General features: G+C 44.2%; 1 protein-coding gene across 1 annotated transcript; it reads left to right on the top strand.

The window, feature by feature from the left end:
- Window positions 1-26,743, top strand: LOC137916671 (receptor-type tyrosine-protein phosphatase N2-like; the record flags this gene model as incomplete). Its single annotated transcript, XM_068759643.1, has 11 exons — window positions 1-40; window positions 237-376; window positions 9,340-9,555; window positions 11,338-11,541; window positions 15,971-16,118; window positions 17,168-17,241; window positions 20,258-20,335; window positions 22,908-23,027; window positions 23,289-23,455; window positions 25,604-25,657; window positions 26,679-26,743. Coding segments are annotated over exons 1-11 (1,306 nt in total), but the record flags the coding sequence as incomplete, so codon positions are not given.
- Between the last annotated feature and the right edge of the window lie 1,147 nt (window positions 26,744-27,890).

The following is a 27,890-nucleotide window of genomic DNA, read 5'->3' as shown; positions in this document are numbered from 1 at the left end:
ATGCCACTCCGTGATGCCCCCCACACCCCAATTCCCTGGGGTAAGAGTCTGGTGGAGAGGTGTGGATTTTGGCCTCTGTGTCGTGTGACCCTCTAAGTAACCACAGGGGTCACACGGGATCACCTCTCCGGTTCAACACAAGCTAGGCTGGGGGTTGTCATTTTGATGAGATGGGAAAAATGTCTAATGAAGATGCGGATGAGACTTCATAAGGTGGCAGATGTGTGCCCTTATAGGGTACGACCCTTCGCCCATCACGCTCTGCCTCCTGTGGTTCTACATCTATATCTTGACTTGCTCAGGAGGCGTTAGGCGATCACCGAGGCGTGCGCTCATGCAGGTGACCTCGACATGCTACAAGTCCGGTGCCGCCCAGGTGATCAGGAACATGTTTCCGTTTGGTCTCAAATGGAAGGATTTGGGATCTGCCAATCCCCTGAGAGGGATTCCTTCGGCGTTCATTTAAATACAAAGTGTAGGAAGGTGGCTAAACTGGAGTTAGTGTTTTTAAGTCAGTAAAACTGAAGAACAATGACCGCATCGATCGGTTGGACTTTTCCATAGAAGTTATTCAGGCTCACGCATCGGCCGCGGGTCACAAGCATCTGCGTTCAAAGCACATTTTAAATGTCGGCACGCATGTTGCAATCAGTTTTCCTCTGTTGCAACAAGACTTTGCTTTAGCTCCTTGCATACGAAGCTTCTCGAACCACACCCGTTATCGAGCCGGCGTTCTATTCCTGATCCCGATATTGCTTGAATCCGTTGAGGTAGCGGGTTTAGCTGCATGGGGTTGGAGTGCAGACAACGCTCAGACAATTCAATAAATATATGAGTTCGTCCTCAGCAGCAGCAGCAGCGGCGCTTCTATGGATTCTGAGATCTTGGTGGAACTCTGGACGATCGCATTCGGCCCCACTGAGAAATACTCTTCTTCACAGGCTTTGAGATGGCCCCAGGTGTGAGGAAGATGCGTCCCACTGAACTCATGAAGTTATTCCCTGCTCTCCTCTGAACAATTCCTTGTCCTTTTACTTGTCAGACTCAGTATCAGTCTCCCAACCCGCTAAGTCTCCTGTGACTGGGGTTTCAATTATGAATGCTACCTTTGACTACCTCTGTTATTCCGCAGCAGCGCATATATCCCTGCCCGCCGCCATTCATGTGTGACTTGATGTATTGTCCCACTGTTTACCCCCCCCCCCCCCTTTCAAAATTAATTGCAGTTTTATCTCTCCCCAAGATAAAAAGAAAAAGAAGAAAAAAGAAAGGCTGCCGAGGACATAACAGCCTAAAAGTAGTGTGGATTCAAACAAAACAATTAAAACATTGATGTTTGGCTTGCTGTTTTTTTAACTGTGAAAATGCTGTGTGAGATTTCTTTATTCACATTCCTCGCTTTATCTTTTCACTCGGCAGAATTAAGTCGTTTTCAATTGCATTTTCAAGACGGCGCTTTTTCAAAACTCACATTCTGGACCTGGCAATTTTATTTGTAAATATCCCTCATCAAAATCTAATTAGGCTTCAGAAAATAATTCTTGTCGTCGTGATTAATGCAAATCTGTGCGTAATTTGCCCCCCCACGCCAGAGTGCAAGCATAGATCTGATAGCTGAGTTGATTCCGCTTTCATTTTTGGACGTCAGCACCATTTGCTAAGTTAGTTTAATTAATTTTGGATGGTATTGTAGTGAATGTTAACATTATCCCTGTCAGACATATTGCCTTTGTCAACAGAGCTGCATATAGAGAGGATCATTACTGTCAACTTGAATTAGAGCTGCACCTAAAAAGAAATTAAGAGGAAAAAGTTCAAGTAAATCAGATCAACTTCCTGGAATTAACTAATCCTAAACTAGAAGCACCCAACGGTTGGTCCTTTTGAATTAAATTAAGCACTTCCAACAAAGATGTGTGTCATCAAAATTACTAGTCCACCAAATTTCATGAAAATCTGCCAAAGTATTTATGGCTTCTATGAATTTCCCTGAAAATGACAAACAAACAAACAAATCTTAATAACCGCTCCAACGAAAACGCAGCCTGCAAAGCTTTCGATTTGGAGTTTTGAAACAGATCTAAATATATATCAGTCATGGATTACAACATTTTAAAGCTATGGTGTGATTTTTTTTCCACTCCGGGCTATGACGCTACAACGCTGCTTCTTTTTGAAGTGCACATTGTGTGTGGGTTTGCTCCTCCGCTTTAAATATAGTTGAGATGACAGGCATAGCATTTACCTTGATGTTTACAGCTTTGAACTGCCTGGCATGGGCAATGCCTGGGTTGGGATTCACAAGAGAACGAGGCCTATTTGAACAAGCTCATCTGGGGGGAAATACCAGAATGACATGGCTGACACACAAAGACTTTGAACGGTTCCTCCCTGAGCAAGTGATGAGCGTGAGACACAGCAATTCAAATGTTTCAAATAGACCCCAGAAATGGGAGCCATTTTTTTTGTGTGTGTGTGTCTTTGAACATCATCCATTAGGAGACATGGTGTTTCTGTCCCTCTCGCACTCTCACTGAGACACAATGCATTTAAGACATTCACCTCACTGTCACATGTCTGCCCTTTGAGTGATGCTTTAAAGGGAGTTTAGACAGGAGTGCACAATCTCATCTTTTCAGATTCATCTCAGCACATGCGCAAAATGAAACCAACTGACAATATACCAACTGACAGTATGACATCGCTGTGCCGCGGACATGTACAAACTCTCAAAAAATCAACGTCTGCGTGTGTCAGAACCTCGGTTTCATTAGCGCCGATGAAGCAGGGCAATTAAAATGAAAAGAGTCTACCCCCAGATTAGTCCAGATCATTTTCTCTCGCACATCTTGTAATATCAACTCCAGCAATAACAATAGCAGCTGGTGGATCTGATGTTGGTGGGGGGGGGGTTCCGGAACACCCAAATGTGTTTTGTTTTGCATATATTCCCCTCCGTGTTTCAGTTCCAAGCTAATCCTCCAACACCTTCCCAAACGGCGCTGCAGCAACAGGCATGCTCAGATATTGCGATGAATAATTTATTGCACCCCATTTCAAAGAGCCGAGCAGAAATCCCAACTATTTTTGGTGCAGCACTATCACACGCTAGTCATGTCTGCAGGTACATGCTGCAGCTGTTGGTTTCTTGTGCACGCCGCAGCGTAAGCAGCTTTAGCCCGTCGCTAATATCATTAAAGTGCCATTGCTATGGCGGACCAGCAGCAGGCTTTGCCACCGGGCTGGTGTTCTCTTCACTCTCCCTGTCCTCCCTGCGTCCACTTTAGATGTCCAGCAGATGCATACACTTGATATATGGGTAATTTTGAGTATTTTAAATGTATATTTTGCAACGCGGGTATGTGTATATTCAAATCGCCTGCAAAGAGACAAGTATGTAAAAGTATTCTACGCTGCGCAGCCTGCAGGTGCGAGCACATCTCTGCCAGTTATTGCGTTCATCAGAAGTCTCTGCTCTGCTGTCTCGGGTAGCAACACTTGATTATGGAATTCGTCTAGTATTCATCCTCAGCCTCTCAGCAGCATGGTGCTTCATACCTATTTCTCTTTCTCTGGTTTTATAACTTTTGCTCCTTTACTTTTTAGTTTTTTAACAAAATGTAAAGTGTGTCATGGAGTGAGGGCAGCAAAGTAGGGCAGATAAGCTTTGCAGGATGTTTGAACACGTGTTACCCTGTAGAGAGAAGAAGCATGACAGGATGGCGGATTTCGCCAGTGACCAAGGAGTGACGTCGATATGTTCCCAGATTTGATGGAGGTTTTTTTTTTTCACAGCGAAACGATGCAAACCTCCCTGGCGTGAGGACCATTAGCGCCGGGCACCGCTGAAGGGGGCGGGCCGTGAGTTGTGAAATCATTCTGTTTGGTGTGCAGTGACGGCTGAAATGTGTGAAAATGAATCCATTTACACAAAATTCGGTGTAGAAAAACCAACAAAGACCAAAATCGGGGTGAGAGCAGGTGGATATGGCGCCTGATTCTTGGTGGGCATCCTTTTTTCAACCCAAGCAGTCGGAGGGGGGGGGGGGGGTCCTTAGATGGGGCTGGCAGGTGGGTGGCCAGCATTTCTCTTCCAGTTCACCAGACAGGACGGATACTATCGTTCGGTTGACTCAATGTAAGGAATCAGAAAGTGCTGCAGCCGACTCAACGTTGGGTGGTCAATTCTATTTCCTCTGGGAGGCAAAAAAATAAAAGGAATGTTAATTATGAATAATTCCTGATAAATTAATGCTGAATGCATAATCTGAACAATATCACTACAGCTCCTCCATTCCTCCGAATCGGCATAAAATAACAAAATGCATGGAGAATTTCAGTTCTGCAGCTGCATCATAAACAAGATCTAGTATTTAAGAGTTTTGCGGAGTCTGTTTGAATGCGTTCTACTTCAGATTTGTTCCCGCTGAGCTGCGAGGTTGGCTCTTCTTTTTTCAAGGTGGGGAGGTGTATGGTGCAGCCACGGACCCGGGCTGGACAGCGAGCTCGTTTTTTTTGTTCTCCCCTTCACATTGCCAACTCCAGCTGTCACACAGAGGGACAATAGAGAAGAGGAGGGGGGGTGCTGTCTGAATGGAAAAAATAAACTGGAGAGCCGTCACACAGCTACGACCCCCCTCCTCCTCCTCCTCATCACTCCCCAAGACTCGTCATCTGCATTTGACAGGACCCCCACTCTCCTCTCTTCACCGCCCCTTTTCTTTTTCTTGCTCCTTTTCTCTCCCTGTGCTCTCCATAATCCCCCTTTCTCTCTCTCTCTCTCTCTCTCTCTCTCCCTGCTAAGTGCAGCTGTTGCTCTCCATTGGATCTTTTTTTGGGCTGATTGCTAATTAGGATAGCCTTTTTGGAGTTTTATCTTCTAAACTTGTTAAACTTGCAGTTTTCCTCCCATTTCTTTTTTTTTCTTTATTCAAGCAAATCTTTTTTGAGGGAAGTGCGTGGAAAAAAAAAAGACTTGGCCAATTACACACGATTCACTTTAGGGTTAGGGTTAGGGTTTTTCAGACTGCACCCAATGCAGCATTCATATAGTTAACAACTACTGTACTGTGTGGTAGCCGCTTATTTTTGTGCTCGCTTAAGCTTTGAATGCAAAAGCCTACTTTGTCGAATAGACTGGCCCATCTCCCCTTTCTGCTCACATAACTGAATCCCTGGGAGAGGGAGCAGTGGAAAAGGAGAGCCTGAGAAAACAGCAATTCACACACCAAACACAGAGACCCCTAGTAGCTCAACAAATGAGTGTCTAGCCTTGTGTCCATTCATATCGCCTCTTGGTCCGCAAGCCTATTAGCCAGGCATCGCTCCTTGAACATTCACTGTCGACAACATGTGGCGGCATCGCTATAGCAACCAGTGGATATGACATGTGCAATGGACGGGGACTCCTGAGTTGCTGAATATAAGGAGGGGCTCAGCCTTAACTAAATGATCGCAAAAAACCCAACCCCGCCACCTCCCCATCTCTTTTCATTGGCACAGAGACGCTGAAAGGACTCACTAGTGGGGCTTCTGCACATTCTTCCATCGCTCGGAAAATCAGGCGGGCATATCCCACATTCTTCTCCCTTTTCTTATTCTATCCGACTCTCCCTTTTTTTCTTTTTCTTCATCTTCGTGTTGAAGCCGCGGTCTTTTGTTGGCGCTGGGGGGGGGGATGCATGGGACCCTCGCAGGGGAACTTTTGGAGAAGCGGACTGAGTGGGCGGCCAGGACACGCAGACGCTTTTTGGAGCCGCGGCAGGCATCAGTGGTTATCCATGCTCTCTGGAATACAAGACACAGCGTCTTCCGTTTGCCGCAAAATGCACTCTCAGCCCCGCGACGTGGATCTGGGTAATTATCTCCTGCAACGTGTGTCTTTATTTTATTCATTGTGCATGCTTTTGTGCATTAGATGCATAAAAGGCACCTCAAAAGTCCGGCTTTGCGAACTTGTCTGTAGCATTGCGTTGAGAGATGGGTTTCTTTTCTCATCTTAATAGAAAGGCTTTTATTATTCCTTATTTTAGGAGCTCTGACGCTGTGGTTGCATTTTGTTTCATCCTCCCTGCTCGTGATCGCATCTCCGAAAAGCCCCTTGGATGAACTATGGTAGAAAAATTTGCGTGCAACTGTAGTCGGTGTAAATGTAAGATCATCTATTTCCAGTGGACCCTGAGCCCGGTGCTTTGCTCCGAGCACATCAGGCTGCAGGGAACAAAGTTTCTGTGAGGATGACGCTGCCTGGTGCTGCCGGGCAGCAGCTTCAACGCCAAGAGCTGAAAGATGCTAAATCTCCTCCGTGCTTGCATTAGTTGCTTTATTTTATTATTTTGTTTAGTCATAACATTTGCACAAACATCATAATCGAAATGAAATTGTACACAGCTTCTATTATTGTAAGTGATTTATTTTCTCAGGTTTAGAATGGGACTCGTTTAAGAATAGCAGTGTTGACTTGAAATACATTTCGATTTTGCACCTCTCTGTAGCAATATGAGTTTGCCTAAATTAATCTTCTTTCTTTCTTTCTTTATTTGGAGTTTAGTACCTTTATTTAGCAAAAATTAAATAAACAATTTCCACAAGTTGTGCATTTGCAAAATTGTAACATTTTTATGGAGCCAGTGTTTTGAAAAATTGCATACAATTTGCATTTCCCGTGAAATCTTTTGTTCTTCATCGCAAGGCTATCAGTCATAAAACCTTTTAAATGCAGGTAATTCAAATCGTTAAGGAATTCGAGTTTTGGGTGCAACATCTTAGATTTAGTGTCCGTTGAGGAGGCTGTGTATTTAGGGCGTTTTCGACTTCTACTTTTTAATTGTATTGTGTTAGTGAATGGACAGCCAGCCGCCCTAACAACACCTCTCTGCCTGACCTTTCTTCAATTTGAATAATCCAAAGCGCCGAAATCCATCTGCCCCTTGTCTCCTCGCAGACTGGCTAATTCACCAGAGAGAAGCAATGTGAATAAAGGAGGCAAACAGGGGAAGAAATGATTGCAGAGAATTAGCTACACGTGAAAACGCTTATTTCATGAATTGTTTTAAATACATTTAGGAAAATGTATTTATTGTGATTTATCCGCAAATAAAATTCATGGAGGGAAAAATATCTCAGAAGTGTTTCATGTCAGTGGAAAAATTCGGTGCAAAAATCCTGCTCTGATTTTGTTTTTATTTTGGTTAAACCTAGTCAGAAAATTGTGTATTTAATTTTAAACAAATCTTTTTTTACATATTGATGTCGGTGCAACTGCTTTTCTTTGGGACATTTTAAGCATTTTAATTAGATCATGCTGTTTTTTAGGACATGCCTAAATTATAGTAAAATAAACAGCTGTAAAAATAAAAAAAATGAAAGGACAAAACTCTAAAGACCCATGAAGGTAATTGTTAGCCTAACACCTCCTCCTCTTTCCTCCTCCTCCTCCCCCCTCCTCCTCCTCCATCTCTTTCTCTATCTCCTTTAACACGATTACCACCGTCAAACACTCTTTTATGCTTGCAGTGCATTTCATCCCTGTTTGGTCCCACAGTAGAAATGCTTTTTGATTTTATTTTAAGTGTGTACCTAAATGTATTTTCAAAAGTAGCCACAGATTGTAGAGCTCCAGATCTTTTGTTAACCATGAGAGGGTTTTTTTCCCCCCTTCTTTTCCAGAACAAATATTTCAGCTGTTGATGAGCAGGTTTGCACCGATCGGTCTGTAGGGGGCACTTTGGGTTCGGAGGCAGCTGCCTGGAAGCGCCACACTGATGTGACGAGCTGTACTTAAAGTGCAAAATATGCTGAATGTTCGATCCAACGAGGGTTTTTAGCTGCTCTATACGCTGCTCTTTATTGTGCGATTACGTCAGATGGGATTGCGTTACTGCAGTAAATGAAACCCGTGTTAATTTCTAAATATCGTTCCTGCTGTCTGCATGTCCGTTTGATCATCAAGCACAGATCGAGGCCATTTCCCCCCTCTCTGTTCGCCGTTCATCAGCCTCTTCGATCCTTTCAATTGGTCTCTAACCTCTTAATGCTTGATTGAAACTACACGCTAGAGCTACAGTGATTGCAATCAACGGCAAGGCCCAAAACAGTAATCGAAAAGACCTGCTGCTAAAACATTTGCAATTACGAGCCACAAGGTCAAACCTTATTGTTGCTGGTCTGAGGTGAAAGTGTCTTGTTTTATAAAGGGTATAACAAGATCCTTTGGGGAGCCCATTAGACCCCTCAGGCTAAATGTCAGAGCCGGACGCTTTTTTTTTTCTGTCGTGTTGACGTTTGATTCTCATTACCCATCCATCTTTCGATATTGCACGCGGACAATTACGAGCCCGCTGATGTATTTGTGTGCCTTTATTGATATAGCCCTTTTGCAGATGTAAAGCTGTTTGGCGTGCACGCAAGGCTGAAAAAAACGGAAGCCCCCCGTGGGTCAGCCGTGGAGGACGGTTGGGCTGATTTGTGTTATCGTTGTCTTTTTGACTTCCTGATAAGACGGCTGTATTTTATCTAATCAGATAAGAAAATCTCAACAGTAGCTACATTTTGGATGCATTAATTATCCCTCCCAGTCATTGCTCCTAATTATCACTGCTATGCCCTTAAAATATTCTGCATCGGTGGGGCCCACGGGGAATTTATCATTACGGTAAATGGCTTATGAGTGGACCAATTATAAACAGAGATTCTTTAACCTATGCTGATGAAACTGTTTGAGATGAAGCACAGTGAAAACATGCCTGAGACAAACCCGAACCCCTTCCTGTCTGGATCTAAAAACATTTTTTTGAAACTTCTCTTCTATTCAACCGGTGGCGGACGTATTTGAGGTCCAGTCCGGGTCGCCTGCGTAGCCATTAGCCGCACGGCTTGGGCTCAGGGCCTAATCCAGCTAAAACTCAGAACCAGAGGAGCTCATTAAGCACAAGCTTTTAGTATCCCAACCTCCTGTAGCTGCACAGTGCCAGCCCACCCCATGCCAGCCTGAGACAGGGTTGTAAATGTCTATAGTGGGGCAGAGTGAGTAGAAAGCACTGGACACAGGCTGGTAACAGGGGTCTGCTGAGCATTGAATACAGATTATTTGGGCGGTATTAGAGCTGGCTAATCAGTGGGGGCAGGTCAGACTGTGGGGGTGGGTAGCAGGGACGAGTGGGAGAGGATGCAGAGGCAGGTGGAGATGTGCTTATGCCTCTGTCGAGTCCACAGGGAAGCCAAGAAAAGCCTTTATTTAATATATGTTCATTAGGAAAATAAAATTAAAATCAGTCCCCAGAAAATGTGGCGTCCTTTACTGCGCTGACCATGTTCTCTATCTGTCTCTGTGTCCTCCAGAGGGGCAGCCTGACCCAGATCCCTGTGGTGAAGGAGACCAGGGTGGAGTCGGGCCAGTTCCTGCTGCTTTCCGTCCTCTGCATGCTCTTCATCCTGGTGGCGCTGGCGGTGTCCGCCACTTTCTTCTGCGTGCGCCAGCGCTCCCACCTCCGCATGAAGGAGAAGCTAGCCAGCCTGGGGACCGACACCACGACGGATGCCACAGCAACCTATCAGGTTAGTCCAGCCCCTTCGCTACGAGCCAATCACGTGTCACGCCACTTGGCCTGGGTTCTCCCATTGGAAGAGCTCTCTGCTCAGATGACGATAATAGTGATTAGCTTACTTTGAATAAGATTCAACAACCGTGCACCAGAAATCCTTTTATGTTTGATCAAATCATATTAATGCTCCTTAATTTTAGCATTTTTGACTTGTCGCTGCAGCAGCTATTCACTCGAGCCCATCATTAATTATTATTCTTTGCAAAGCGAGTGTGTGTGTGTGTGTGTGTGAGAGAGAGAGAGAGAGGGGGGGGAATAGGCAGCCATTGTAACCTATTCTCTGTTCCTCCAGGGTCATGGGCAGCCAGGGCTGTATTGATTTTCAGCGCTGGGGCTCAGCTGTGCCCAGCATGGTACTCAGAACATATTTATCTGCATGTCGCGTTAACATTTTCAATATTTAATAAGCTTTTCACAAAGCTGCCCTGTCTGTCAAAAGCTGGGGGTGCTATAGCGACATGACAACAGCCACAGAAAAGCAAAGATTTCATTGTTTTTTTATATTAAGATTAGATTTTTCATCTCTTCTGTGCACATTTTACAGTTGAATACGGCGAGCATTCCTCTCGGCACGCCGTTCAAGGATGGAGCACCTGCTTTGTCAGGTGTTTATGTGGGCGTGTTCTCTGTTTGACAGATACAGTTGTGTTTTTCTACTGTGGGAGAGGAAGACGTTGCTTGATGGCAGACGTTGATGCCTCTTGGCCTGTTTTCATTCGTATTGCTGTAGTCTGAAGGGAGACAGATTGAAATGTAATCCCACAACCGGCGGTCCTCTCCCCTCTGACCCTCTCTGGTGCCTCCTACAACTACCCGCCCGCTCCCGGGACGGTTTCTCGTATCCGAAGCGGCACAGGCACCCTTTGCAGAGATGGTGAGGATTCAGGTAAAATGATGAGGTGGGCCTGGATATTGCCCCAAGGCCAAGGCCCGGGGCACCACTTCATGGTTCTAATCATTAAAGTCTGACGGCGGGGAATCGGACCAGGGCTTAGCGGGGTCTGTGCTCCAGGGAAATATCGCCATGATAGATCATGATATTTAGCATGTGCTTTCACAAAGCATTTTCTCTGGGTTGCTCTGCCTTCACTGTTATCAGCTGAGTATGGAAATGAATTCTGTGAAGATGACTGGCTTTGTTGCCCACAACCATCCATGATGGGATTCACAGATAATGAATTTAAGATATGTGTGTGTGTGTGTGTTGGGGGGGGGGCATCTGTGACTCTCACTCTGCTTCTTTACACATTACACAGATCTGGCAATGGAAATGTGCTTCTTACCTTTTCATTTTGAGTAGATAAATGCCTAGTCTTCACATTTTCTTTGATGCTTTATGTCTGTTCTAGAAAAGCTGAGTCACGGGAAGACGAGTCATCCTCATCGTATTGTTTTTTTTGTTTTTTTTTATTCTGGAGATCAATTGAAATAGAAAATTATACTTTACAATTGTGTAAATTTGAATCTTCGTTGGTTGTGCCTGCGGTTGTGCAGCTACAGTGAGCCTTCTATTTGATTGATGAATGCGGCCTCCTCATTTGAAAATGTATTTTTTTTTTAAACAGTATAGATTTTCGCTCCATAGAGCTTGACTGCGTGGGAATTTACTTTAAAAGATCACCCTTTTTTTTTATAACTAAAAGCTCCATTCTTAAACACTGAAGACAGTCGCCATGTTGCAGCCAGGTCTGAGTTTATTCTGCAAATTATCGATATTATCTCCTCTAATCCCCAGGAGCTCTGTCGCCAGCGCATGGCGGTCCGGACGTCGGAGCGGGTCGAGCGGCCGGACACCCTACGGCACTCGCGGCTCAACAGCGTCTCATCCCAGTTCAGCGACGGCCCTGCAGGCAGCCCATCCACCCGGAGCAGCACCTCCTCCTGGTGTGAAGAGCCGGTGCCGTCCAACATGGACATCTCCACTGGTCACATGATACTGGTAAGGATGTTACTGATTGATTTATTCTTAGTGGTGGGGGGGGGGGGGGGCAGCGAGAGAGGAGAGGAGACGGGTCCTGGTTGAGGTGTGGCTTATTGTCCGGCCTTCAGAGACCTTTAGTGGTCCTTAGCATCCGATCAACCACAACACGTCATGTCTGACTGACTAAACCTGTCAGGGTAGGAATCTAATATTCAGCTCGTGTTGCAAATGAGTGTGTGGAAAAGACCGAAGGAAGCTAGAAGTAAAGGAAAAACCAATTAATTAGTGAACTAAAGTGATGGATAGCAACGGAAACATTTTAAAGTAATCAATACGTCTTGGCTAAGCAGTTGAAAAGGTTTAACATAGGCCTTGCTATTTGATCTTATAGCCTAGTTAGCCAAAAGACATGCATGAAATAAATGGGAGGCTAACTGTAATGAACATGTGGCTAAAATATTTAGCTGTATAATCATTTATAATCCCAGATTATGACAGAACCTAAACACTGACAGTTTGGTTTAACGAGAGGGAGAGAAAAAAGCATCAATTAACGCTTCTGTATAATGAACATTGTGCTTTTAAATGAGATCTTGTGTAGAGGATTTATGGACGTGTCAGACAGAGACCGGGAATAGACGTTTCATTTGAGCATACATGACGGCGGGCGCTTTTAAGACTTGGTGTCTGCATGGGAATATGTTTGGCTCCATGTTGAAAACCAACATCTTGATTTCTCTGTTTATCTGCTTTTCTGTTTCATCCCCCCCCCTCCTCCTCACAGCCCTGTTATCTTTGTCTTTTTTTATCACTCTTCCCACCGTTTTCTTCCTCTTGCCTTATCTCGACTCTGTTATCTTAGTTTTTCCTCTTCCAACTTTTCCCCCCTTCTTTATTAATTGCGACCTGCTTCTTTCCCCATTGCAATTAAAAAATATATATTTTACCCCCCCACCTCCCTGTCTTTCTGTCGCTGGTGCAGCCCAATGAGACATTGTTCGACCCACCTGATTGCCATTTGCATGTGTCTCAAAAAATGTCACAAGGGGGTTTGATTTTGGTTGAAGCCGCTTTCCGTCGCCCAATGGATTGTTTAAAATTCTCCCCGACTTTTCATCCATTCATTTTGAGACAAGCCTGATAAAAGAGACGGCTAGATGCCTTGCAGTCTTTCCATTAATGGAGAGAGCATTCATCACTCTGCATGTCCTGCTTTTATATTGCGCGTCTATAATGAATGAGAGGGAATCTGAGTAATGCCTCGTATCGGTGGTAATAGATGGATTTGGTTGCACTCGTCAAGGCTTGTTTGTGAAGCCCCCTTTGAAAACTCTGACAATAGAAATGCATTTAGCCCTCCAATAACAAAGGAGGCAGCGTGAATCATTTCTGAGAGCTCTTATTATTAGGCCCCATCTCTTCGCAGCGCCGACAGAGCGATTGCAACGTAGAAAGGTAAAACACGCGGCGACCTTTGCTCCCCTTTCAGCCCATGATTGACATGGAGATGTCCTATAGGGGTTCTTCTTTAAAATTCCACACAATTCTCACATGAAACCATGTGTGAGATTGCCTTGTTATCACTGATCTCAGACCTATATTTTTCCATCTCTTCTCTGCTCTGCTCCGCTCTCATCTCCCCCCCCCCCCCCCCCTCGCTCCTTGGCGCTCACATCGTGTGGAGAAGTGTGATGAATACCTGGCTCTCCAAAGCACATATGCTGCCCGTCCTTTTGTTTGAGGCCCAATCGCTTTCCACATTCCTGCAATCCCCCCCACCCCCCCACACACACACATTTAACCATAATGCTACTGGTGTATGAATGGATTAAGATAGGCCCCCTAAGACATAAAATCTCTTACATAACGATTTAATTTTACTGAAACCGGATGCATCTCTGCTGAGTCATCTGCTGTGTTAATTCACACTTTCCCCACCTTCTCATTTTTGCCTCTTGCAGCTTCGCTATGAGGCACAACCGTGCAAACAGCATCAAAGGAATGATTAGAACGCTCAGCGACGGTTGCTATAGTTTTAGCATGGTGGCATGTGCTGCTAATGTGTGTCTGGGCTGATTCAGCACCATGGACAGCACATCACTAGCATTGTTCAAGGAACAGCAGCTAACGTTCAGACGCAAGGTCAAAATGTTGTCGTTATTTCTCAGCTTGAAAAAGAGTAGAAGAAAAAATAACAAAGCAGCTTTAAGCATTTTTTTTCTTTATGTTTCCTCATTCCAGTTCAGAATTCTAAATGCTTCCCTGAATTATGAGGAAAAGCACCTCGATTAAAGGAAAAAACCTGACTTGTATAATAATGTAAAAAAGAAAGATTGATTCATGCATTGATTCTGCCCTCTAATCACTATCTTGAATTTAGTTTATGAGCAATTCAAATGCCATTAAAGGCAGAATGCACATATTAATGGCTTTGCCTTCACCTCTCCTGGCTGGTTGTCATCCCATAACGCTCCCTGTACAAACTGTTACCGGCATTGTTCATTTTAATTTGACAGCAGAGCTTGACAGTAATGTGTTACCTGTTGTGTCTGCCTCCCCTGGTTGTCCCTTCATCCTGATTTCACTCGGCACCCTCTGCCGCCGAGGAGCCTGCTTAGGAAGGATTAGACATTGTTTCCTTGACACCCAGGCCTCCCATCCCCAACCCTCTGATTGACAGACATAATCCCCTCCCCCCCATTCACTAAACCTTCGTTACCCTGTCTCTGGAATACGCCATGGTCCGCTGCCTGCCCCGAAGAACGGGAGGGTTTGATAAGGCCCCCGATGGCTGCATTGCATTAAGCTGTGAAAATATGAATTTGGAATGCAATCCATTCGAGGCATCGTTTGAATAGGATGCGATGCAATTCAGAGTGGATTTATCAAGTATATGGAGATGTAATATCGGAAGGGGAGGCGGGATGCTGTCAGCCTGGCGAGCAGAGAGTACTTGTACAGGGTGGCGGGCTCTGTCAAGTGGCGATAATGGTATGCTGTCATTGTCCTAGGAAGACAGTGGCGTGTGTTTGCGTAGGCAATGCTCAACAGCACACATGCAAATATCTATCTGCTATGAGAACATTGACTAGATTCTTTTTCTGTTTTTTAATTTTTCATATTTGAGTTGTTTTGTTTTTTGCATTCACGCATTTATTAAAATTAAAAGCTCAAACAGGGACAGTTCAAACGGTGGGTTGGTGGAAATCTACTCTAATGTCTCCGAAATATCACGATATGTAAATTAAGGGCTCAGACAGAACACACTGTGCTGCTGTGTTCCCTCATTATGCAGCTGCATTAATCACAGGAGTTTCACTGTGGCGTTTAAGACCCGAATGACACCTTTGCCTCCGTATCTAACAATAAAGTTTGATTTCTTTTGTGTGCAGGATTTTTTATTTATTTTTTTATGTTCCTATAAGTCATCTAATGTCTTTTGAATGCATGCACGAGGCATCTGAATTCAAAAGCCATCAAAGGTTAATTGCCTTTTATGCACTGGACAAGCTTATTTGGGATTTTCATCTCGACAGGAATTGTACGTATTCTGCTAAAGCTTGGGTTTTCCCTTCTGATAGGCAGGAGTGAAAACAGTCGGCTGCAACAATAGCGTGTCACCTCTACGCTCAGCCTGCCTATAGCGCCTTTAATACGGGATAAAAACCCGGCACATCTGGGTATCACTTTTATTGTATTAGCCAGCTGATCCCTGACATCAGTTTATGAGTCTGTAATCTTCTGCCTCGCACAATAGCAGACTAAACCATTTAACCCCTTTGGGAGGGGAGCCATGATACAGGAGTTACGGGGAAACATAGCACCACGCTAAAAAAAAAAAAAAGGGCGTCTTCCTGGAGAGAACCTTTCAGCCTGCTAAGACTTACCCTGTTTGGGGGAAATACACACACACACACACACACACACACACAGGCCTCTTCCCTTCCCCCTTTTCTTTTTCCATCTTTGTCTCTCCAGCAAATTCAATTTTGTCTTCTCCAAGTGACGGCTTAAATGCAGACAATCTTATCAGTGGCTGTGCAAGCAGTGAGAGACGTGATTGAAACACCCCTGAAGTATTTCCAATGCAGACAAACCTTTCAGGGTCTTAATTGTGTGTGTGTGTGTGTGTGTGTGTGTGTGTGAGAGAGAGAGAGAGAGAGAGAGTTTTTGTCTCAGACAAACAAACACAGAGACCTTCCACACCTCGATCTTCGGCAGCCTCCTCCCTGAGTTGTTTGACTATACAGCAGGTCAATAAAACGTGGCTTCAATGGAGCAACATCGTGGATGTGATGTTTCGCTCCAGTTTATTTACTGAGTAGCTCATGGTTAACATGCAACGAAAACAACAACAACAACAAGCTATCTCAATCTGCTACTGTCGGCCGTATTTTTCTGGATCCTTTTTGGAGCGGTGGCTCAGGTGCTGTCTGCTTTTCTCTAGTCATACATGGAGGACCACTTGAAAAACAAGAACCGTCTGGAGCGCGAGTGGGAAGCGCTGTGCTCCTACCAGGCAGAGCCCAGCGTCTGCGGAGTGGGCCGAGGCGAGCAGAACTCCAAGAGGAACCGGTCGGACACCGTGGTTGTATGTGAGTCCTTTCAGATATGGACTGTTTATTTTGAGATGACATCTTTCACAGGACTGGAGCAGTGCGGCGTCATCGTTTCTGCTGATATGTTTGTGAGCAGATGCTTTAGGGCTCAAACACCGCGGTACAAAAGTATCTTTCTGAACAAATGGTCATTTTTCCTGAATGCCAGTGAAGGCATCTGTCATTTTCCTGACATTTCTTTCAATGCAATCCTAAAACTGTGTATAAATGTTAATCCATAGCTCATATATTGTGTGTAATTGTTACTATGTGGGGGTTACAGACAACCTGAGAGAAATACTTGTTTGGACAGGAATATTTAGTGCGTGGGCGCAAAGACGGAGAAGAAACAGTCGCTCCATTCTGCTATTTATTTGGTTTACATTCCAACAACTCCAGCCAAACTTGTGTTAGCATTACCTTTGCCAAATGCACGAGTTATTTCTCATCCTCTAATCCTTTTCTCTTGTAAAAGTGAAGCATGTTTGAAATCACATCATCCAAAAGAGTTTCCAGTTGGAACCATTACCATGTTCTTTGCATTTGATGTAATAATACTCTCTTATAATACAGGCGCTAACAGGCTCTACCCATAAATACACGTTTCGAGGCTTGTTTAGTCATGAATATAAGAGAGAAAAGAGTTTTAGGTCCGTTTTTAGGGGCTTTAACTTGAAGCAAATGGGTTTTAAGGGACTACTGGAGCGGGTTCGGCTTCAGTGGAAACAGATTATACGAATAAAAGTTCCAAATGTTTGAGAAAAGGAGGATTTTAAAGGCTCGGTACTTACAAACGTCTTAGGATGAAGTATTATTCTTGCAATTTGACATCCCTTATTCAAGGTGGAGCAATTCAGGACTTCAAAATAATGTGTGTCTGTGTGTGTGTGTGTATGATGAAACTGTGGTGAAATTGTACTGCAAGCCTTTTCAGTTTCATATTGAAAGAAAATGATGATGCTGTCGCTGCTTGAAATTCTCTGTTATTGTGTGGGAAGGAAAAACTGTGGAAAAGTGCGTTGATGAATTATGCATCTCCATCGCAGACGATCATTCCAGGATCACCTTGAAAGCGGAGAATAATCACAGCAACTCAGATTACATCAATGCCAGCCCAATAGTGAGTATTTCATTCGTTATAGATCGATGTTGTGGCTAACATCTGTTGTTTCTGAAGCCTTTTTTCCTACCAGCCCATACCTGCATGTGGTTGGGTTTTACTTTGGGTTTCAAAGGAGTTTCAAAGGCCCTGCCATTGTTTCAGGTGCATTGATGTGTTTCCCTTCTCAGCCCTGACAGCCTCAGTAGATTTGGGATATCTTACGGAATCACGTTGCTGCTTTCAGTGCTTTCAAAATGGCCATTCCCTGGAGATGCCCCTATTTTCATCACCATGAATTATGAACTGTTTTTGACTAAACAAAATGTATCCCCCTACAAATCTAGAAAGTCCACAGTGTTATAGGGCTTGTTTTTATTTATTTTTTCCCTCTTGTTTTTTTTTATTGTATTTTTTCCCCCAAAACATTGCCAGTCATGATTTCCCCTGAGGCTGCTGAAAAGGGATTCCATCAAAAAGGAAATAGGAAACTATGCATTTCAAATACACTGCCAAAGATTTCTGAGGAGATAGATGAGGGGGCGCACACCGCTGCACTAAAAGCCTATTACTCTTCAGAAACAAACAATGGAGACTTCTAGATGCTCTATTTATTCCTCCATTTCCTCTAATGGCGTATTCATTGGTTTGTGGTTTATTTAAACATTGTCGTTGTGCGACATTTGCCATCTTATAGAGCAATATTATAATAAACCTAATCAATCAGGAGCTTATGTGAAAAAGAAATTGGTACAAAATAAGGTTACCTAAAAATATTTTGGGGGATTAAAAAAAACAAACTCTAGATTTGCTTATGGATGTTGAAAATGGGTGAACTAATGGCAGATGCAGCGGTGTGTGGATGAAAGGACAGTAATTACACCACAAAAGGGACCCCAGGCTGAGCCCAGCAAACCTGTGATAATTATGTCTGTCGATGTGGCTTCTTCCTCCTCATTAGCTTCAGGGGCAGTGGTCTACAAGTAAATAATCTGTTGCTGCTTTTCTGGGAAAGAAAAGGCAAAGAAAGGGCGCTGCCTGCAACGCAGGGGGCGTCATGCTTACAGGGAAAACCTTGGCTAATGGTTAATGCTTGACCACAAATGATGTGAGCGCTCCCAGATGTGTGGCATCATTAGCGTGAGGGATGGTTTTGAAGGATTTGTGCAGTTACACAAAATGTGCTCAGAGCCCCGGATGTCTTTGGCTTCTCTGGCCTTCTTAAAGCCAAATGCTGCGTAGCTTTTAGAGTTTTTATTTTCATTTCCCACCTGTTCTCCATGCTTTTGTTGTCAAACTTCATGGGATGAGTTCGAGTCGGCGTTTAGCTCCCCAGCTTCCTGTCTTTCATTAACACTGGATCAAGGCGCTACGGCAAAGGTGTTGAAAATCTAGACGCCTTTTCAAGAACAGATATTCGTGCACACTATTTTAACACAAGTTACTTTACTTCAAACCAAAGAGCGCTTCCTCGACTTTTTGTTGTAGTCTATCTTTGCCCCACAATGGCGACGGGAGGGCCGTGGAAACGCAGGGCAACGCTTTCATGTTTGCGCTTTAGTATTCATGCAGGGCTGTCAACGCGCAGCTTCAGCATGTCTGTGTCCTTGAGATTGGCCGAACGGAGAACATTCGGCATGGCGCTTTCATTTGGGAGCATTTTTTGATTTCATTATTTTTACAACCCCACAAGAGGAATTTCAACCAGTCAGGTGGAAGAGAAAATTGAAGACCGTTGTAAGTAGAGCAATGGGTACTTTATTGGAAAGTATCCTCAATAGTAAGTGACATTTACTTTATAGCTATGAATCCGAGTTACATTGTGGATGTGATCGAATGTCATCCTGGGGAATTGAGCGTCATTAAATATTTCACTGCTAAATGCTGCAGACTTCGCCAAAACAAAATAATTTATAGTTGCAAGGATAATATTCAACAGTGTGTCCCATTAAAATGAGCGCAAGTGTCTGTTCCTAGCCTGGCTTATAATTAAATCGTAGTTTGGAAGTGCATTTTGAAGTTGATATCATACACTAATAAAAATTGTTTTTAGAGAAACAATAAATAAAGGAACAGATTTTATTGTGTCGGTTTGGATTGACTTGCCTTTCAGAGCGTGATGACATCATTCTCTTTTTGAGGTTATTACACACGGACCATTGTTTTAATATATTAAAGAAATGCTCCACGAGTTTGACAAATAAGGCAAAGATAAACACAAGGAAATGAAAGTAACAACTGGATTCACTGATGAAGTTGTTGTTCAGCATAAAAAAAAAAGTCCATAATTTATTTTTGAAAGCCATTAAATACGATCCTGTGGCTGCTCATAAACGTCCCCCTCCCTGAATCTCTCGGTTACAATTAGATGTGCAGTAAAAAAAAAAAAAAAAAAAAAATCTTGTATTTCTATTGGTGCTCAGCACTCAGGGTCACATCAATATGCAAATAAATGAGTCGGAAACAGTTTACATTTATGTATCATCTGTCATTATGATGCCATGGAGACATCAGGAATGCATCGATATGCTCCCACCTATTTATTTCCCTGTGAAATATGTCAACATCTTTCCCTTGATGCATCCTGCGCCCGAGGGCGTGCATGAAAATTGCATTCAGTAAAATGCGATGATCGATTTCAGGGGTGCGACCCAACCAACAACGACTCAATCAAAGGCTCAATCATTCCCTCATGTCAAGGTCGCCATGTCGGAATGACCCACCTCAACATTCCACTGCCTTGCCCCAGCCACCCGCGGGGCTTTAAGGGCGCCATGTTTCATTCAGGAACGTGTGAAAGTGTGACAGAAAACAAGACCCTGAAAGACATTTCATGAGCTCTTTGAGGGCACGGTGAAGAACGTACAGGATGACTGAAGAAGAGGAGGAACTTTAATAGAACGATGACGGGATGAAGCTAAGGAAGCTAAGAGAGGAATCCAAGTGTAGGACAAAATGCGAACATTTTAATAAAAACAACTCCTGGACCTCCACCGCCACTCAAACACTTTGTCACACTCTGCTCCCTCTCTCCCAGATGGACCATGACCCTCGCAACCCGACTTACATCTCCTCCCAGGGCCCACTTCCTTCCACCGTGGCAGACTTCTGGCAGGTAATACGCCTCTCCATTTACTGTGGTCCTTCAAAATTACTTCATGTTGTCTTTCTGCAGAGGCGGAGGTTCATGAGTCACTCTTGTTCCGAGACGTTATTGTCTAGTTGGCTATTTCCTGTGAAAGTGAGAGCAAAAGAAAAAAAGAAAGTTCCACTATGTTTTCTACTCAAAGTAACTAAAACTTGTGGGTACAGTTTGTTCTTATTGCGCTAAATACTCATCTTAAATGGACGGTGCCGTCTTTGTCCCGAAAGACTCCCCTTCATTTCTGAGTCAAGAGCGCTTAAGAGCCTGACTCAGACGCACTCATCTCTGTTGCAAAACGAATTTACATGCTTTTGTTCAGAAATGCATTTTTTTAAATGCTCTCTTTGACTCCAGACTTTGCCTGGGAATCGTTGTGTTTCTGCTTTTACTGCTCATGATGGAATCAGATAAAGTCCTTGAAAAGATGGGCTCAAATCGTAGCCCATGGCCAATCGAATGCAGCGCCGTGCTCCTTGTTTACATCGGCCAAATTACGAAGCTGTAGTTCCAACATTTGGAGCCTGATTACCCCTCAGCCTGCAGCTTTTAGCTGTGTTCACTTGTACTAATGTGACCGTGTTGGCATTTTCCTTCACTCTATTTGAATTCATTTCCTTTCCCATTAATGCCAAACAAACATTTCATCATGCCATCGTGGACGTAGGTGTGGAGGTGCGCTCTAAATGATGCATGTTTTGCAAATGGCCTTCTCGTGTGCTAATAGGACAGCACTATAGTAATTAGTGGGCCCATCACTTCCATATGGTGAAGTAACTCCGCTAGCCGTGACCAGGATGTAGAAGTGTGAAACATAAATCCTGGCGGACCAGCTGCCCCCCCCCCCCCCCCCCGCTCTCGGGGGGCCCCTGCATCATGCACCGGATGGATCCTCGTTGTGAATCATGATGATAATGCTGACTTTTTGCGAGCGCAGACGTCGGCAGCCCCTTTGTGATCGGGCAAAGGCTTATAACAGCTTTTTAATTTTCCACTTTAATTCTGCACGCTGACAGGGTACAGCCTTTTGGGTCTTTTGTAGTGAAATAGCTTTTTATACCAAAAAAAAAAAGAGAGAGAAACAAAACCTTTTTCAAGCTCTGTCCTTGCACAAAGACGAAGAATCCGTTGCCTCTTATTGAAAAGGTCTGCGCTAATTGACTCAATTTTAAATTTGTACATTTGAAAGTGCCTCGAATGAAACAGTTCATTATCTGTTTGTCACGTTGGAGATGCATTTGTTTTTCTGATTTTTTATTTCTGTGCCAGGTGAACACGTGCATATCCATTATTTAATTAAGTCAGCGGCTTAGCCATAAATTCTACTTTAAATCTTTCTCAATTAGGAAGAAAATAAAAGGAACATTGGAAACACATTGACGCAACATTGGTTCTGTGTCTGGGAATAAGAAGTATCCATTCATTATTCAACATGGTAAAAACTTGGATTGGAGAAGGAGAGGCGGTGGGGAGAACTGCTCTTTCCCCCCCATTAAAAGTAAACAAACAGAGGAAACACTGCCACTCTAATGCAAATGGACCGTGCAGGAGGCAAATCTTTCTGCTCCGTCCTATCTAATCCACAGCAGCCCCAGGCAGCACCACTCTGAATGGCATCTCCACTCTAATCCTCCACTCCTCATTCCTCCATTCCTTCATCCTTCGCTTCTCTTGTAGTCCCTGGCTATTACCTTAGCTCTGCTGGGATTTGCTTTCCCGCTCGCTTCCCCTCAGAATTAAACAACAAAAAAAGAAAAGAAAAGAAAAAAGCTCATCAGAGTTCACAGAGAAGCAAGTTTGCTCAATTTGAAGCTTGTATTTTTTTTTTATCTTACCTTTGTCTGTATAAATGTTTTATAGTATGTATGTTCGCAGCCTAGAAATTGTTTATCACATAAAAAAAGCCTTGCAGATGACGAGCTCTTTACGAGCCGAAGATGAAAAATAAGAATGTCCTCGCTTCCTACTAATATTTGCCAAACCTTACAAGACTTAAATGGATAATATTTCCTCACATTATCGCCTTGCCTAATCTCGTCACATCTTGGCACCGTTGGCACGGCCGGCGGGTAACGCGTCCGCTGGGTTGGATCACAGAAGCTTGTGATTAGTGTATAGTCAAGGCCATTGTGTTTTTATAGCAACCATAAAAGCCGCGTTTCCTCCTCATTTTCCTAATGGCTGCCGTGGGCCTGTATTTTGTCTTTCGCAAGGACACATTAGATTGTGATAAGATGGAATGGAGCAGCAGCTCCGTTGCATGTTGTGATCCCGCTCTGGCGGCTGGGAGAGGGCGGCGCATGACGCGCCCTCCCGCTGCTCTGCCGACTCTCGTCGCAGGCATGAGAGGTGACATTTATTCGTACTTCCCGGACCAAGATTAACAAATCAATTTCGCTCTAACACAAGGCTGCCGTGTAAAGATAATGTACAATATGGAGCTGCGGCTGGCGCCGTTCGAACTGTATTAATCGTGTAATGTCACACAGGGGCGGCATCAAAAGGCCTGTGTTATTTCAGGGATGCATTTTTTTCCTGTGTGCAGATGGTGTGGGAGAGCGGCTGCGTCGTCGTCGTCATGTTGACCCCGCTTTCTGAAAACGGGGTGAAGCAGTGTCATCACTACTGGCCCGACGAGGGATCCGATGTGTACCACATCTACGAGGTACGCCCGCCGCCGAGAGATGGAAGAATCCATTCACACGTTACAAAAGTGTTTTCTCGTTTCTGGATCCGTTGTCTAGCCTTTTCGGTTTGTTTAGCGTTTATTAGCTCTGTCCTTTACAGTGGAGATACATTTTTACCTGCGGTGGACACAGTTTTCCAGATTCCAACGTCTCCAGAAAACACAATCGTCCTCCCCAACAAGCATGAGGTTTGAAATGTCCTTTAATCCCCGAACGCCCTCATTCTCCTCCACATCCAGGTCAACTTGGTGTCGGAACACATCTGGTGCGAGGACTTCCTGGTGCGGAGCTTCTACCTGAAGAACCTGCAGACAAACGAGACACGAACCGTCACCCAGTTCCACTTCCTGTCCTGGACCGACCGTGGGATTCCCAACTCGGCCAGGACTCTCTTAGACTTCCGCAGGTAGCGTGACGGATCCTGCATGTTGTCTTCAAACGCCACCGTTCCACAGATTTCAGGCGGATTTCCACCTTTACAGCCAGCCTTTATCCTGAGCTTGATCGTGATTTCCCCCCTTATATTCCCCCTCTGGTTCGTGCCCCTTTTTTTTGCCCCTCTTGCTTTTCGGTGTCCTAGAGAATGTTTGTTCTAATAAGGCCTGTGTTTCTGTACTATCCCTTTCATCCTGGGCCGTTTTCCATCACCTCCCTACAGCACATGTGATGCAGCAAATTAACAGCCCTGCGCTGCCTGGCTTGGCTCGGGGAAATAAAAAAAAAAAAAAAAAACGAATTCAAACACCCAATTAAATGAGAGCTGTCTCACTAAAAACATGGGAGAGGGGAGGGAAGCTAGCGACTGAATACCCTCACTCTGTTCTCCATATAATGTGTTCTGGCGGAGGATCAGCAATAGATCCTCTGGGAGAACCCAGTGGGATAGGAAAAGCCTTCCAAATGAGAATAGCTGCGTCTGATTTGTGGATTGAAGTCTGTCCCTCTGGTTTGTTATGCAGATGAGAGTGAGGGGGGGGGGGGGCATGTGCAGCGTTATCATGTCACCCTGTCTTGACAGTTTTGTTTTTTTCCAGATTAAACTGGGTGCAGCTCAGTCACTTCTATTTATTTGTGATATTGCTGTGTGTGGGTTTGAGCTGTGTTTTGATGACGTACGTTTCCCTTTGATCTTGAGATGCCGCCCCGGCTAATGCTGCTGTAGGTTATGGGGAATCTAACGCTCTCTCCGTGATTCAGAGGTCTCAGATCCACATCGTGCACTTCGCACTCACAGCTTTCACAGTTTCAGCCGACTCGGTATTTTGCGGTTGCCAGTGTCATTTTTGTGATGTTGCAGCTAGTAATATGAGCCCAGTTGCATAGTCACAAAAGTGATCATTGGAAACTGTGTCTCCTCAGCCAGGCCTGTGCACAAACTGTCTCTCCCTCCTGACTCCCCCCCCCCCCTCTCCTCCTCTAACTGCTCCTTGCTCTGGCTTGCATGGGAACTGCAGAATCTCTGTATGCTCTTTAACTAAGGACACATTATAATTATACTCGTTATTTTACATAAGCATGCTCGCAATGTTATTAAATGGATTAAACGCAACATGATCTGATGTGAAAACAACACCAAAACATTTCCTCGATTAACACTTGATCAGTTTTATCTGCTCTTTGGTGCTTAGCTGTGATCAGCGGTGTGGCAATCCTTCACTGCAGACCTACGCTGTGGCAAGAAGAAACCTCAAAGCTCATACTGACATCAAATAGAAGCGCACCTGTGCTTTGAATTACAAGTACATGTGGGAAATTCACTTCTCAGTTGTAGCTCTTCAGCCCCAAATACACTGGAAAAACACAAAGGCGAGGTAGAAAGAGCAGGAAAAGATACGGAAGTGGAAATCCATCATATTTACATGTCTTTGTTATGGTGAGCAGTAGGAAATATAAATATGAGCTAAATCTGACACGTTTGTGTTTCCGTGTGTTTGATGCAGTGTTATAGCTTTTGTTTCATTTACCGATCTCTAATCGTAAAAAATGCTAAACGTCAGTTGTTTTGAAAGTAAATGACAGTGAATAAATCCGACGTGCCCAGAGATACGATTTTGACATTTTTTTTTCCACGTCGTCGTTGAAACGACGGAGGGCTCACGGTGTAGTCAGTTTCCATGGCAACGGAGGGGTGCAAAAAGGTTTGTTGGCCTTCAGTGTGCCTGCGAGTGTAACACTCATAATTGGCCGGGGTTAATGCGTCGGCGGGTGGCAATCACAACATCACACAACCACATCCATCAGCCCCCCCCCCCCCCCCCCCCCACGTCACGATAATGCCATTCGACGTGATGCTCCATTTATTTAGGCGCTGCGACAAAGACATCTTCCTCTGTCCACAAAATTGAAGTGATTGACGGGAAGGAGCTCCTCTCAGGATTCCGTTTGTTCCCTCGATTATTGCTGTCATTAGTTTCGCCCTGGCCGCAGCGCAGACGTCGTTAATTCTCGCCGTTATTATTACGTTAAATTCATTTGTTTCCAGATTTTGATTTAACAGCCGTCAAGCTTGCAATAAACATCCAATTGTTTTTCTTCTTCTTCTTTTTTATTGCAGAAAGGTTAACAAGTGCTACCGGGGTCGAGCTTGCCCGATAATTGTTCACTGCAGGCAAGTATAAACCAGAACCGTTTGAAACTTGTGACAGTGGCTGGCCGCGCTGAATTGGGATAGTGATTGTTTGACATGCCCTTTGTGTCTGAGGGGATTTTTAAACTCAGTCCATTTGCTCTATCTGGGGGGGGGGGGGGGGGGGGGCGCTGCTTATTCCACTGGCTGTGTCTTTATGGAAATGCTGTCAAAGACACTCAGCCAAAGACATTTCCCCCCCCATTTGGTGAGTTAGTTAACTCTCATTGATTGGTTTGTATTAAAAGCGCAGGTATCTATCTATCTGTCCGACTCCTTTTAATGGTCACATCCTGTTTAGTCATGCATGGGGGGGGGGGGGGGTCTGTATGGACTGAGTGTCTACCAGTGGATTAATGAAGAAACGGCGCTCAGGCCTGTTCTCCTGTTTTATTGGCCTTGCCTTTATTAAAGAGATGTGCACGCCTTGTTTGCAATTAACATGCAGAGCCGTTGAATGGCCAGCGGGCACAAAGGGAGGCTTTTCATAAGACTATCTCTGGAGTAATGGAAAAGCAAGGCTCTCCAAAAAGCTGTTCTCGAACCGCCCCTGGCCTCTCAACCTCTCCTCTGCTCCTGAGGTGCATTCATTTAAAAGCCTTTGTCCCCGGTGCGCCTCAGAAACCATTCCCCTCACCCCAATAACCAAGAATGTCTCAAGACCACACATGCACTCATGCGCAAAGGGGTTAGCATAGTCACATTTTTTATTGCAACTTCAAATATTTAGACCTTCGGGTATTTTCATCAGAATATTAACGATTGTTCTTGATTTTTTTTTTTTTTTTGCTATTTAGGTATTCTCTTTCATCTGTTAATGTCAGGTTTTTGAGCAGATGGAGCAGCGTGGATCTGTATTCATGGGCCTCATTTGTGTTTAAATATACTCCACAGTCTCTCAGCAGATGTAAATGAGCAATTTGTTTCCTTATAAGAGAAACACTCTGAGATTAAAGCATCACCCTGGCACCTTAATGATCTCCATCTCTCTGACTCTCTGCAGTGATGGAGCTGGCAGAAGTGGGACTTACATTCTGATTGACATGGTCCTCAATAGGATGGCTAAAGGTAACGATCAATGGCTTCCCTTTCACTCTTTCTGCTTGTGTTCACACGTTGCCCTGGAAACGCCAAAGCCTCTCATTTTCCACGGATGGTCTTGGGGATGCATTAGAGGGTGACTTTTCTGAGGCCTGGAGAGGCAGGGAAGACAGAGGCAGGCATGAAAGGAGTGGAGACAGTGGAACAAAGAGAAAACAGAGGAGAGGAAGATGAAAAAACGAACCTGCAACCGTTAATAATTATCCATTAAATCCAACGTCACACTCTGCTGACCTGAGCACGACAGCAAAGCAGCAAAAATATTTAAAATGTGTTTGTTAAAAAAAAGATTTACATCAATATTTAATGGGTTTATTTTATTTTTGAATTAATTTTAGGAATATTGGCATCCTTATATGTCGTCTTTTTTCCATCCGATTTGCACAAATTCCAATTAAGATCTCCAAGTTCTAAATGATGGGATATTTAGGAGACAAACTTTTGTTTTTCAATAAAGGAATTACACTTTAAGACCTTTATGAGAATAAACAGGATGTTTTAATATCTGACAAAATTACATCAAAAGAGTGACATTTTACACACAAACTCATTCACATTTGTGGGTCTATTGTTGCACAGGGGCTTTGTTGTACAAAAGTCTATCCTTCCACGGCTCAACCTGCCCTCTGCCTTTCACCCTTTCACCCCTGCCCTTTACCCCCTTGCCCCTGCATGCTCCCCCCCCTTTGACCCCGGCCCATCTGAGAAGATTAGGTCGTGCAAACTTTCCCTCTGTGTTGTCTGTGAAACAGTAATACGGCTGACCCGTCCTGATGTAGTTCATGTGGTTCAGTGACAAATGCCCCGTTGTCCGCGGTGATGAAAGGTGCCACCCGGTGTCTTTTTAACCTTTTGTTTCCTGCTCCTGAATCCAATGTAGAAAATGAACTTAATCTCACTCTCCAAAGCTTTTTTTTTTCTTTTTGGTCCAAGAGCCTCTCTTAAGCTTTACTTTGGAATCCAGCTCTTCTGAGACATGAAAGTCTTGCCGGAGCCCGGAGTACTTTCAGTCCTGAGTCCATCTGCATTAAATCCCTCTTTTTCACTCTCTCACCCACACACTTACATTTTTACTCCTGCTCCATCTCATTTTCTTCCTTTCGCTGCATCTTGA

The sequence above is a fragment of the Brachionichthys hirsutus genome, unplaced genomic scaffold (assembly GCF_040956055.1).
Source record: "Brachionichthys hirsutus isolate HB-005 unplaced genomic scaffold, CSIRO-AGI_Bhir_v1 contig_432, whole genome shotgun sequence".
In the NCBI taxonomy this organism is placed as follows: domain Eukaryota; kingdom Metazoa; phylum Chordata; class Actinopteri; order Lophiiformes; family Brachionichthyidae; genus Brachionichthys; species Brachionichthys hirsutus.
The sequence above is the reverse complement of the archived record's forward strand: the minus strand, read 5'-3'. Positions and strand labels throughout refer to the sequence as shown.